At 37.6% G+C, this 14,696-nt stretch overlaps 1 protein-coding gene across 2 annotated transcripts in view; it reads right to left on the bottom strand.

The window, feature by feature from the left end:
- Window positions 1–13,399, bottom strand: part of ANGPT1 (angiopoietin 1) — a 245,602-nt gene extending 232,203 nt beyond the window's left edge. For both annotated transcript variants that reach the window (XM_034966483.4, XM_034966482.4), the window contains exon 1: window positions 11,405–13,399. In XM_034966483.4, coding sequence (XP_034822374.1) covers window positions 11,405–11,701 — 297 coding nt within the window. In that variant the 5' untranslated portion in view covers window positions 11,702–13,399. The remainder of the gene's footprint in view (window positions 1–11,404) is intronic.
- Between the last annotated feature and the right edge of the window lie 1,297 nt (window positions 13,400–14,696).

Below are 14,696 nucleotides of genomic sequence, written 5' to 3' on the forward strand. Positions count from 1 at the left end.
CATTGAATGGAAGATATTTAGAATAGGCAGCTTCGCCCCATGTAAAGCAATTGTAAGCCTTTCTTTGTGTTTTAGAAGTTTTTAGATAAATAGTCAGACTCAATTAAGCTCTATAACTTCAAGAGATGGTGCTTCTAAGGAGTTACACAGTAGGGACTGCAGACGTGGGATTCTGCGGTCTGTTAACAGGCCTGTGGGAGGGCTGAGAGAACCAGCTATTGTGCTTCAATCAGCAACAGAGCCTACAGTGCCACCGTCAATTTAACCATGGAGCTTTAGAGTGCGGATGGGGACAAATGGCTGTGTGAAACAGAACTTGAGAAAGGGGCAACACATTTAGTATGAAAGAATTAAGGGTTTAGACACAAAGACAACCACAGAAAAATTTTTTAGAAATAGGCTTAAGGTTTGAGGATTGACAAGAGGAGACATGGCAAACGTTGCTGCAGCTAATCTCATATTTGGTTAAGAGCATAGGTCATAGAGCCAGACTGCCTGGGATTGAGTGCTGGCCCATAAATTTAACTACTGCGTAATCCTGGGCAAGTTACTTCCACTCTCTGTACCTGCCTCAGTTTCCTCATTTGCCACGTGAGGCAATTATAACACTATCTACCTCACATTGGCTTTTGAGGTATTCAATGAATTAACACATGTAAAGTTTTTCCAATGGTCTCAATACTTTTGAAAAAGTGCTCAATATTTAACTAACACTGTACCCAGAACTTCCCCTAGTAATAAGTAGTATTTACTTAACACCTACTAGGTGACAGAACTTATGCAAAGTAATTTATGTATTATGCTTGCACTTAATAACTCTATGGCATAGATACTATTATCACCTCAATTTCACCCATAATGAAATTGCAGCACAGAGCAGTGAAGAAGCTTGCCCAAGGTTACACAGCAAGTCAGTGGTGCTATCAGCATTCAAATCCAGGCAGTTTGACTCTAGGCATGACACACTTCATCACTGGGCTGTACTATCGTTAAACTTGCCATAGCAAATAGTGGACATAAACAATGTCCTTCCTTTTAAGTCTGTTTCAGTGGGTTTAGGCTTCTCAACAACAGGGGTTTTAGTGAATTTCTTACATCTTCCTAATACCTTGCAGATCACCTTGACTGAAGTGCATATTTGATTAGGTAACTGGCTAACTGGTTTCCTGCCCTTTGTTAATTGTACGTGCTAAGCTCTATGACTCCTGCCTGTATCCTAAAAGCGCATGACAGAACTCATGCCATCCCTCATGGAGCAGTCCTCCTGACACTGCTATAGTCCCCCGTCCCTCACTGTGTCACCCCTCCCCCATATCCCAATAAAGGGTCAGTCACTGGTCTCTCTGTTCATTCACCTTCCCTGTCGTCCGTCCTCTTTGCAGCACTCCCACTCCATGGCCAGCATGGGGAGGATCACAGGAGACTTTATTAAAAACAATAATGGAGGAGACAAGAGAAATAAAAAGGAGAGACAGGCCGGGAGGTCCCTTTGAATCTTTTTGTCTTGCCTGGTCTGAGGGCTGCCTTGCCACCTCTGCTTTCCTGCTTTTAATCTCAGAAGTCTCTAACGTGCAGAATGAGCAAAGTGGGGGTTGAAAAAAGCAAACCATTTGGAAGCCAGAAAAAATATTAGAACTTTCATTTCTAAAACAATAAGAAAGTTAATAATAAATTCATATAAGGCCTAACATTGGAGCCTTCACACCATCAGTATATTAAGCGGCGGTGCGTCATTCATCTGCTAAAGAAAGAAAGAAAGAAAGAAAAAGCTCCAGAGAGCTAAAGAAATTGATGGGGCTGCCTCACTTGATTGTCCTCTTTCAGCACATTATGATATAGCACAGCTTAGGTGTATTTGGGAAAATGGACTCATGGATTATTTTATATAGTTTAAACTAAATTAATCTTTACAACATGGACAAGTGTCTTAAAAAACACAAAAATACTGGCACATGTGTACAAGAAAATAGCAGTTCTTGAGATTTCTATTCTTGGTAAGTGCCATGTATTAGAAGTAAAAAAACAAGGTTAGCTAAGTAGATCTAACAAATCATCAAAGAATTTTGAAAATATCAAAATTCCTCCTTGAAATTCAGATTTTCTTTCACTATTCTTGACAATGAATTCTGCTTGAAGTGAATAGTATCCTTTACAATATGAGGCAATCATCAAACACTACATTCTTAAGGTAAAAGTAGATAAGTGTACACTATCATACAATTGTATAATTAAGGGATTAGATAAATTATAGAATTTGCCGCTAATTAACCAAGAGTACTCTATTATCTTATCAAATTCGTGTCATGTGAAATATGGGTGGGCCTCAGTATTTCAAGAGTCTAAAACAATCTGCATTTGTTTTTGAAATTTACAATTGGTACCCTTAAACTGCTTTCTGTAAGGCAGATTTGGATGTTCTTACAACAGCTTGGCAACAAATTCAAACTATCGAATGTAATGTTTCTTTGTGCCCACCAGTAGCTAGGTTGGGGCAGCTTTACCTAACTAATATTTGATTATTTGAAAGTTTTCTTGCAGCTATTTTGAAACTATGTTCCTTTGGACATATGGGATGCCCTGAGGAATGCTCTTGGCGGGCCAAGGGAAGAGGGTTTAGAAGGAGGCCTCACTCCACTTCTTCTGTAACCTCTCCATTTGTTTCTAGATATTAAACTTCTGCGGAATAATTCATTAGAAAATCAGGTTCAATTGCGAAGAATTATTTAAAATTCATCAGTTCATTGATTCAAAAATATTGTCTTTATTATTGACATTTTGTTATTAAATATTCAACTTATTCAATAAACCCATTCATTTATTCTACAAGCATTAGAACAACTATCACCTTATACCTTTGTTCTTATTATTTAAAAACTGAGTAGAATTAGAAAATAATAAGAAGACTGATAATACTGGTAATAAGGTTACAATTCTCACCCCTTATATCTGTGCAATTAAAATAAGGTGGATGTCAAGACCTGCTGGATGGGGCAAACCTTGAGCTACAATAAAAACCTACTGAACTTTAATCTAGTCAGCTCTATATCAAGAGTGAAGACAAGAACACTGTTAAAATGTTTTATGAAATCCTGGGGCTATCTTTCATCTTTAAGGGTTTAGAGAAGAACTATAATTTGGGATTTTAAAATATTTATTGGTTCTCTGGGAATGGAAAGTCTCCAATAATCTTGAAGGGTCAAGCATTGTAATTTAACTTATTTAACCTTCAGAAACAAAGTGGAGACTACCAATAAAGCATACTCCTTCCTAATGAATAGAGCTACACACGTCACTAAACTTTACAATATGCCATCCTTCAAAATTATCATAAGCCATTTCGTTGAAATTTATAGTAAGTTTACCTATCTGATGCCAGTGAGTTTGGTCGCTTATAGGTACATATTACTAGTGATTTAAGATATTCAGATTTTTTTCACTTGCATTTTATTCATATTTCAGCTGCTGATTTACTTCAGACACATCTCAATGCCTGTGCTAATTTGCATGTTTTTTCAAGAGTTCAACACAAACTTAGGAAACACATTCCTAGATAGACCTCTAATAAGTAACCTGCACAGTCATGTAGTATAGTATAAACAAGTAACAACAGTTATCTTACTCTATATTTTTCAGTACTTACTGACAAAAGAAAAGATCTTCATAGGCCTAAATGCATTCTGGATGAAATTATTAGCTACTTTCTCTGTTCAAAATCACCTTTTCATTTGCTTGAAGGAAAAAATTCAGATTATTTGAGCAGACAACTGAGACCAAATGAATCTAAAGCTCTCTCACTTCTAATTATTTCGAATTAGATAAGAGTATTCAGGTATAGATCCTACATGGAAATAGCCTCCAAATGCAAAAAGAAGATAATCCATGGAGGGCATCATTCTTTAAAAACCTCTTTGATAAGAGAGGGGGCACATCTTTTGTACACATTGTAAGAAGATTTAAACATGGAGATGCCCTCCCTCCCTCAGACCATGGGGCCAAAACCAAAGGGGGTTTGGAATTTCCCAACTCCACCGCCAAAGATAATCTTGTATTGGGAAAAAGTCGAGGATGACTCAGAATGTAATTAGGGTTGTGCATCTAAGCAAATGACACAATATAGCTTGCGGTATTAAAAAAAAAAAAAAAGAAAGAAAAGAAAAGAACACAAGGCCCAGGAAAAGGCTGCTAATGTTTCCACACAGAGACAAGGCTGTGGCAGAATGAAAACAAAACCTCCTTAATTAGCAAATTATAGCACAGGGGCTGATAAAACTCTGTGTTTTGTAGCTGAGCTACCCACTTATCGCTCCTCCCCTCTCATCATCTGCACAAGTGAGAGCACTTCTAATGTTTATACTTAAAACAAATGACAGGGGGGAAAGGTTTCTAATAAGAGGCTGAGCTGAAGCCCCATTTCTAAGAAAATAGAATGGCTCTAGTGTTTTGTCAGCATTCTTGCTAATGCCACAACCAACAGGATGAAACAGGCACATAGCACAGAAGATCCTGTAGCCTAGACTTGTTTATCCACAGGCTGCTGGTCTGTATTGTTATTCAGGTGCTTTTTTTTTCTTTTCTGATATGTATCTGCTTTAGGAATATTTCCCTGTTCTTGTGATGATGGGCAGGAGAAAGAAAAGACATGAAATTCCCTTGCTTGTGTGCCTCTAAAATGTCACCTCACAGCATGTCCAGACACCCAGCCAAGAAATGGCTTAGTCAGGCTCTCTGCCAACTGGCATGAACCTGAAGATTACTGGGCCTCCCGGAGGGCGATCTTTTTCCCACACAACAAACCTTACCATCTACCTTGCAATGGTCTCAATACTAATACCAATTCCTCTTGCAATATAGGGCAGGGGTCAGCTAACTTTTTCTCAAAAGGGCTGGATATTAAGTATTTTAGGCTCTGTTGCAACTCCTCAATTCTGCTTTTGTAGTAGGAAAGCAGCCATAGACAACACATAAATGAATGAGTGTGGCCCTGTTCCAATAAAACTTTATTTACAAATGCACAGACAACATACAAAGGAAGGAATGTGGTTGTTCTTAATAAAGCTTTATTTACAAACAGAGGTGGCAGGAAGGATTTGGCCCAAGGGCCATCGCTTGTTGACCCTTGATAGGATGGAAACTTGGAATATTAATAAAATTTCTGCCATTATGTAGTTAAAAAGGTAATATGTAAAATATAGTTGCATCAAATTTCATCCATCAATTTGATTATAGTCCAAATCTGCTCATGGACTTCATTTATTTCCCTATTTATTAAAAAATAATAAATAGAGCCAACTATGCTGTAAGCATTGTGCTAGAAAAGTCCATCTGCTACCAGAAATGATAAAAAAAAGAAGAATAAATAAAAACTAGTGAACAAGACAGGTTCAGGATGTACCTCATACAGCATAGTGTCTATGAAAATAGAGAGTCGCTCATTCTGCAAATATTTATTGAGGTTCTACCATGTGTCATCCACTCTTCTAGGTAGAAGGTATACTGCATCAACGAGATAGACAAGGATGCTGCTCTAATGGAGTTTGCATTCTTAGTAGGTGGAGACAGAATAAATAATCTGACAAACAATAAGTTACACAGCATTATGCAGTAGCAAGTACCATGAAGAAATAAAACAGTATAATAAGGTAGAAAGTCTCTTAGTAAAGTGGGGAAGGTGGTAGGTAATGGTGCTCAGAGACTTTCTGAGAAGACTGCTGAGTGAAGACCTGAATGAAGAGAAGTAGCCAACCATGCAAAGATCAGCGGGAAGAATTTTCTGAGCTGAGTAAACAGCTTGTAAAGTCCCTGAGGCAGGAATGAGCCTGTCTGTTGGAGAAATAACAAGAAGGCCAATGTCACCTGAGTGTCTGGAATGTCGTTTGAAGGTAGTAAATGATGGGGCCAGTGAGAGGTGTGGGGCAGATCATATAAGACCTCCTGGTAAGAATTCAGATTTTATTCCTATGTAATGAGAAGTTGTAGGAGGATTTTAAGGGGGGAAATGACATTCTTATTCATTTAAATTACATTAAGCCAATACCTTTATATGAGAGGAGTGCTATTAAAAGAAAGCTCAGTGTGAAATGGTACAGTCAGGGGTAAGGAAGTACTGTAATTGCCCATAGAAACTCATAGAAAAGGACCTACTTGTCATAGCCCTAAAACCTGAGATCTCTCTATGGAGACAGTTTACCAAAAGGCTGTTATAACACTAACTGCCTAACTTCTGGGGCTGAAAGGGTTTTTTTTTTGAATCTTTTGATTCTAAAATGTAACAAGCAACCAATAATACCTAACTATTTGTTGAAAAGTTAATACAGATTCTGAAGGGCTCTTACTTGGCTTGAAAATCAGAGGTCTATTCTTCAAATAAAGTTGATGGGGACATTTCTACAACTCGATTTAAAAGATCATTATTTCTATTAGTCTTTCTCAGCAACTGCTACTTTTCCCAATCTCTAGGCATAAATTGTGCATGTATCTTATTTTCACGTTTAGTGACAAATTATTAAAATCCTACTTACTAAATATCTACTTTATTTTTTTTGAGATGGAGTCCCACTCTGTCATTCAGGCTGGAGTGCAGTGGTGCGATATCGGCTCACTGCAACCTCCGCCTCCTGGGTTCAAGCCATTCTCCTTCCTCAGCCTCCCTAGTAGCTGGGATCACAGGCACACACCACCAGGCCCAGCTAAGTTTTTGTATTTTTAGTAGAGACAGGGTTTTGCCATGTTGGCCAGGCTGGTCTCGAACTCTTCACCTCAGGTGATCTGCCGGCCTTGGCCTCCCAAAGTGCTGGGATTACAGGTGTGAGCCACCACGCCCGGCCAATGTCTACCCATTTCACACATTTAGGAAGTTCCCACAAATCTGAAAATAAAACATAAGAGCATTCTCTCTGACTGTTGCACAGCCACCACCGGCCACCAAAACAATAATATACCGGTGAGAATTAAGTTCTCATGTGCACATATTATACAGATGTATATTAATATAATTAAGTTCTCATGTGCACATAGTATACAGATATATACATATTATACAGATGTATGCAGTAAATGGCTCCCTACTGTACTGAACAAGAAATACTAAGTTCTTGTGCTTATAGAAGTACAAAACATTATTGTACAAAGGAATATCTAGCTGACCCTCAAGTAGCCTAGTGCTAACATTTAAGCAGACTTTAGCATCTTAAAGTAGTTACAAGGTCCCTTAATTTTCACTATTTTATAGTTACCACTATACACTTGAGCACTTGATTTCTTAAAAACTGATTATTACAATAACAAAAAATTAATCCAGACCTGTAATGAACATGTTCAGAGGTATAAAAATGGATAAGTGACATTTACTACACTTGAGGAACTCACAGTCTAGGTGGGAAAACAAGCCTAGAAACAAACAATTAAAACAACCACCACAACAACTTTGAACTACAGCGTTAACATGATACAGTCAATGTACTGTGATGACATTTGAGAACTCAGCCTGGGAGGGTAAGTGGAGTGTGGGTAGATTTCCTGGAGAAACTGGCAACAGAGCTGACCCTTAAAGAATAATTAAGAAGATGAATTGGAGTGACTAGAGAAGTTTTTGAGATTCTAGATTACTGGTTAAATATAATTTGAATAATTAATAACCGCCTACTCTGGACCCAATATTGTCTTAACTAGTATTAGGACAAAAATAACCATAGGTTATAGTCCTTGCCTATAGGACAACTTACAATCTATTGAAGAGGTAAGGTGTATAACTCGAATAAAATGCTGACAGTGGACAGTAAAGTGCAGAATGCAATAGATAATGCATTCATTTTTTCATTTAACACATATTTATTGTATATCTGTTATAAATATGTTATATACTCTTCTGGGAACTGAGGTTATGACATTGGACAAACACACAAGGTCACTGGCCTCATGGAGGTCACATTCTAATGGATATTAATAGGGATTAATATATATGTAATATATGGGTTTAAAAAAATCGTCATCATCAATGTGTTTTGGGTAATAGCATTTCAAATCTTAACTCTGAAGAAAAGAATACAATATGCAAATAGGGGACATCCTTAACCAAAAAATGTTGTCAGTAGAAAAACAGCTAAATAGTCCAGTAAAATCTTTGTATTTCTTAAAATATTCTGGATGGCAATTCATAACTATATTTTCCATTAATAGTCATCAATTTTAGCTAGTATAAAATATTTATAGCAAATAGACTATTGTTTTCTGTTACAAGGCATTATTGACTCAATTTGTTTAAACTTTTAACAAAAAAAGACATCATTTGGCAAAAGCAAAACAGATCTTCTAAGGATTCCCCAAATCTTAGAACATTATACATATTTAAATCTAAATATTTTAAATGTACATCTTTGTGAACTTTTTGAGATGTGGGAGACAGAAAACAATAGTTCACAAAGTACAGGATGTGGGCTAAATATTTCACTGTCATAGAGAGGTAGGGAGAGATCATAAGAAAGTGACAAAGACACAGAGGCCAGTTGTATTTATCATTACTTATCTAAGAGCTGGTCACTCTCAGGTATTTACTATGACTTGCTAATAATTCCAAAAAGAGCTGTATTACAGAAGAGATCAAACCAGAAACACATCCAGGTGTTTCACAAAACAAAACCATGATGTTAGGTATATTATTCACACCACTCTTCCTGGTCTGAGATGTCACAATAATGCTATCAACCTACCTCATTTTAATCGACAAGTGATTATGGAAAGTTGATTTCTTTGAATTAAATCCATCACATCAAGAAAGCAGTGCCATAATAGTTCCAGTATTTATGGTGACCCACAAATCATTTGCCCCCTTGCATGCCTTGCTTCTCATCCTGTTCAGTTGCAAGACCAGAAAAGTTGAGGAAGGAGGTTTCCCTTCATGGAAGGGGATGGATTAACATAATTATCATATAGCTTCATTTAGCGTTGATAACACATCTATTCTGCCTCAAAACCTTTCCTGATAGCGATGCCATGAGCTGCATAATAATCACTGTGCTTTGATTAATTATTTTGCCAAATAAATGGATAAATTAATTTCACCTACATACACTGATAGCCTCAGTTTCTGCAGGGTGTTGCTTCTTCCTATGGCAACTACTTGGAATCAAAATAGAAGTAACACAAATTGCAGTACTGAGCATACCAAATGGTTACAGTAAAAAGATTTCCATTTCAATTATCAGAATAAAAATATCACATGAAGTTTAGAACTTGGAGTGAAGAAAACTCCTAATTAAGGGAAACTTATGAAAGCCTTTAGCAAGTTCTTTGCTGAATGCATTTTTTGGTTTCCTGATCCTCCAACCAATCACATTGACAATGACAAAAGATATGCAAATTTAAACTGACAATAGTCAAGCCACATTGCTCTGACTCATACCAATAGGGACGTTTTCAGCATATATTCAGCTTGATTTTTACACTTGAAAGGGTCAATGTAACCAAAGAACATTTTAATAGTTATTCTTGGCTATAATCTGAAAGTTATCCCATAATCATTGACCAAGAACAATGCAAACAAGAATCAAATTTATTTTGCAAAATAAATTAACATATGAAACACGTGCATGATTTAAGCCCAGCAGAATTATGTGTTTACCCTGTCACTGCTGAATAATTGCATAGCAACAAGAAATATGCATTACTATGTTTGAATCACTATTTTGATTATACGCTTTAAGCAAACAAAACATTACATTTTTGGTAGAATAGATCATTCAGGATAACTTGGGACTAAATTTTCCTTCCCGTTCCCTCAAAGAATCCAGACTAATATATAATGATTGAATTCTCACTAAAAACTATACGGATGGTGTACTGAAGAATAATAACAAGCTGTTCAACCAAAATCATTTGTTTATAATGGAAATAAATTTTACCAAAGAAAAATACAAACATCCTATTACAAACTACTACTGAAAGTAGTGCCTAAAATTTCAGCTACAATTGTAAAAAAACTGAGAGTTCTGTTTGCTTTTTATTCTTCTGCCTACCTACTGATTGCCTATTACAGTCCTATAGTCTGTAATAGAAAGATTACAATATCAGCTTTGGAAACTGTAGAACTACTAAGTTCCAGTTAATGTGTCAAATAAAATAACAGTGATCTTAGTTCAGTCCCTAGTGGACAAAAGTAGAATAACTATTACTTGGCATGATTCAGCAGGCAGTGACCTAAGCGAGCGTGACCACACAGGAACAAAATAGAGCATTTGTCCTTTCCCTATCTTTTATCTTTTTAAAGGGATTGCCCGGTTAACAGACTAACTTAAAGAAGCCTGACTGCATACCTATCTACATGTACCAAGTGAATCCATTAACAAGGGAGAGAAGCTTTTCACAAATTGAGACATTGCCTCCCTTCTAGTGGCATAGTCAGTTGAATATACTTATTCTCGGCTGCCTATTATTAAACAGAGTGCAAAGACAGAATGAATTGCGGAAGTGTGTTCATAATTTAATAGGCTTATCTTCAACAAAAACTTAAATGGTTTGTAGATAAATAACTGGATAAACTATTCGATTTGATTTCTATAAATTGAGATTACATTCATACTCAACATTAACATTCATCAAACAACATGGATACTTAAACTCGCCAGGTACTGTCTCTAACTACAATGCCCTGAGAAGGGAGGTATTTCAGGAATATAGTAGACTACATGCTGCGTTCAGCCCATATCTGCAGGTGCATGTCTTCCTCAACAGCCAGCATGCCCTCATCGTGAGCGAGCAACCCCTTTCCGACAGTTAACATTACAATGTATCTTTTTAATTTTTTTTCTCAAGGACAGAAGAAAAAAATATTTAACAGAAATCAGTCTACTATTCTACCACTTGCTGAAATTAACAGTTCCCTTTACATAAATATACAATTTCTCCAACCAAATATCATATTTTATATTTACTCTCACTTCATGTTAATTTTTATAAAGGTTAAAAAAACAAATACTTTGTGATGATTTGCCACCCCAGCGGCACAAAATTTTCTGGTGCAAAATCGATTTGATCTTATTAATTAGTATTGTCATTATGATTTATTTTTCACCAACTTGCTTAAGAGGTACATACTTTCTTTCTTAAGGTAGTGTTTTGACAGAGAGACCCTTAATGCTGAACTTTAGAAAAGAGAAACCAAAAATGTCATAAAATTTACCAGGGCTAGACACACAAACGGGGTGCCCCCACACATTCATAGGTTTGCGCAAGCCCCCAAACCTTGGCTTACCCAGGAAGCCAAACCCAGACAGCCGTCTTGCAATTGCAAACACTGCCCCCCTGGAGCAAAAGGTAAATACACAAATGCTCCCCTAAGGAACTTTAAGTTAGCTGCAGTGCAAGAACGGAAAAAGCTCCGTGCTATTAGAAACTGAAAGCAATCACTTACTTTTTGCAGCCACTGAGTATAATTTTCCATCACATGTTCCAGATGTTGAAGTTTCTGGGAAGAGAAATCCGGTTCCACGTGTGGAGCATCTCTCTGCAGAGCGTTTGTGTTGTACTGGTCTGTCGTACTCTCACGACAGTTCCCATCGTGTTCTGGAAGAATGAAAGTGTAGGCACATTGCCCATGTTGAATCCGGTTATATCTTCTCCCACTGTTTTCTGGACTTCGGCGCTGATTGCTGCACCCTATGTGAGTCAGAATGGCAGCGAGGAAAGCAAAGGAAAGGAAAACTGTCATTGTACTGCCAGCACTCTCCTTCCGTGCCTCTCGCAAAACTTGCTCCTTTCTTCTGACCTCTAAAACTAGTTCTTTATTTCAGGTAAAACTGCTTGTTTGTTTGACTCTTTCCCCCTCAAAGAAAGCGTTTGAAGAAGAATCATAGAAAACTAGCCATTTGTTAGCTTTGTTCTAAAATTTTAAAATTTTTTATTTCACTGCAATGATGTTTTTCTTCGTTAAAACTTGAGATATTTATTGCATAGTAGCTGAGATTTATTGTTTCCTCTCTGTGTGACCGTTCAGCATGGAGCCTGCCTGAGTCAGCTGCGTGTACATATTCTAGACCCTTTCCTCTACCCTATCTGCTGCAGATCTGCTATTTTCTCCCAGACCTCAGTGAGTTTTATTAAGGTTGCACATCCAAGCCAAGCTGGAAGCAGGCAGCCTTTCACAAGATGACTTGACAGGAATGCATGAGTGTGCCCCTATACTAAGGATTGCTGATGGCTTAGGGCGGCGGGATCGTCTTACAAATTGGCTAGATGCGCATGACCTCGATCATGTATGGCCCTCCCGCCCCTTTCCGCAGACAATTGCCTTGAGCCTTTAGCAGATTCATGGCAAATCAATAAATAGAGCAGTCCACCTTAATACACTTTTGGTGTGCATGCTGACCTACTAAAATATAGCAAACTAGCAGTATGTTTTTAAAGTTACTATTCAGTCGAGGGACCCTAAGAAGAAAATTGGCATAATGTCCAATGAAATTATTTTTGATAGAGAATGATAAACCCATATCATTATTAAATGTCTTTAAAAAACCTGTATTCTTGACTCTGAGGAAAAATATGTTAAAAAACAGTTTTTACAGATGGTATTCTTTCATTGTATTCACTTAGACTTTTAGGAGTTGAAGAAAATAATCAGAGAGGATCAAATTAGCAAGAAAATTAGCATAATTTGTTGCTCAAAGCAATATGTTGCACAAAGCAATATAGTATGTGCATATTAAAGAGGGTTATCTAAGTACCTTTTGGTATAGGGGTCTTAAATGAAACTGGTGTCCTGATCAGAATGCAACCCTTCATGTTCTGTGTATATAAATTGAGCAACTTCCCTACAAAAACAATGTGGCTACAATTTAAAGCAGTGGCTTGAGAATTATTAATTCCTGTGGTATATCCTAATCCTGTATTTTACAAGGATCTCTTTGGTGGCTATGGCTGTCTTTAACACTGGTGTGGAAGTTCCACATAAAAACCTCCTGTGGCTGCACAGACATACTATGTGAGAACAAGCATATATCAGGTGTGCTAACAGCCAGCAATGGGCTGTACAGGAGACATCTCTGTGCTTCTGTGAAGGAAGAAAGAAAAATTATCAGAAGATGATTTCCCAAAGGCAGTGTATAAACATTTGAACAAAGGGACCCATAAACATAAACAGGCAATAATTGTAGAATTTAGGGAACGGCTTTGAGATCTTTACTAGATGCAGAAAACCTGAATTATGAGTTGGGATTTTCATTAGGAACTGGGAGGGCTTTTAGACAACTGCAGTCATGGTGTGAAAACAGAAGCCACAGCTGTCATCTCCCATGTCTTGGAAGGAGAACAGGGCAGTGGGTGAAGGTCCGTAGTGGTTAGAGATGGGCATTTAGGGAGAAGTTAGAGGAGAGGTCAAAACAAATTCCAGAACAAATGCGATTTACTTGGGGAAAGAAACCTTGCCGAGATTCATCAGTCCTTTCCACACCAAATAACAAATTTCTGATTGGACAGATATGGAAGCAAGTTATGCCAAACACAGCAATAAAATATTTGAACCACTTTTGCAGCCTCTTGAACTTTTGCGTGTCTCCTCATTGAGTCATGTATCACTCCTGTGCAACAATAATAATGGCATGCATTAAGACCTTACTGTTTTCCAGGCGAAGCACTCCTTACACACTATCTCACTTAATCATTCCAACAAACCTAAGATCACCGATATTATCCGTTTAACCCCATTTTATCAATGGGAAAACTGAGTCACAGAAAGGCTAACAGGATGTAATTCACAGAGCTGGCAAGTGATGGCGCCAGTATGTGAACTCAGGCAAACTGACTCAGAGCCTGTTTCAAACCACCAGGCCAGCCTGCTTTTGGAAATCTCTGCAAGGAATGAAAGCAATTTCAAAAGCGCTCCAGCTGCATTGATTTACAGTCCTAAACCAGGAGAAGTGACGTACCTAGAAGAAAAAGCACTGTTAAAACCAGAGTATCTCTCCAAAGTGATTCAGGCCTTTTCCAGCACACGCGTGCGCGCGCACACGCACACACGCACACACGCACACACACAGTGACAGGTAACCTATGCACAGCCACAAAGATGAAGTGCACTGGCAAAATGCAGGTTGTCTAAGAACACTTTCCAATAATGCTTGATTTGAAAATTATCCATGGAAAGAAGAGAGTTCAAACCCGACACCTAGAAGTGTTTTGCGAAGAACTAAATACAGCAGAAAATTGGCAGAAGACTAATGGATGAGTGGTGAGGTTTCTATTAAAGTGCTCCTGTGTTTTTAAATAGCCGAGACTGTTAAAAATCTGTTCCTCCACGTGTGTGTCTGTGTACGTCTCTGTGTCCTTATCCATGTGAATTTTCGCAATTAGAATAAATGAAAAGCAGGAATGCACAATTTCCTGAGGGAAAAGTAGACACTAAGAAAGAGAAGCCTGAAATGCAAATAAAAAAGGAGGGGTCGAGGGACAAAGAGACAGAGAAAAATGTAGAGACTGATTTATTTCTTTTGCAGAAAAACAAAATCAACCTTAAACCATAACACTGGAAGTACTAGTGTCATTCTGAAAAAAAATGTCTGAAGATGAATTTTAAGTAATTAGAAAACACAAGGATGTGCAGAATTGACTCCGGTGTTTTTGGAACTCCAGTTAAGGAGACTGTAGGTACATTTAAGGATCCTGACACACTAAAGATAATATGTCTTTGGGATCATGCATCTAAGCAACAG

The sequence above is a fragment of the Pan paniscus genome, chromosome 7, assembly GCF_029289425.2.
Source record: "Pan paniscus chromosome 7, NHGRI_mPanPan1-v2.0_pri, whole genome shotgun sequence".
Classification (NCBI taxonomy): Eukaryota; Metazoa; Chordata; class Mammalia; order Primates; family Hominidae; genus Pan; species Pan paniscus.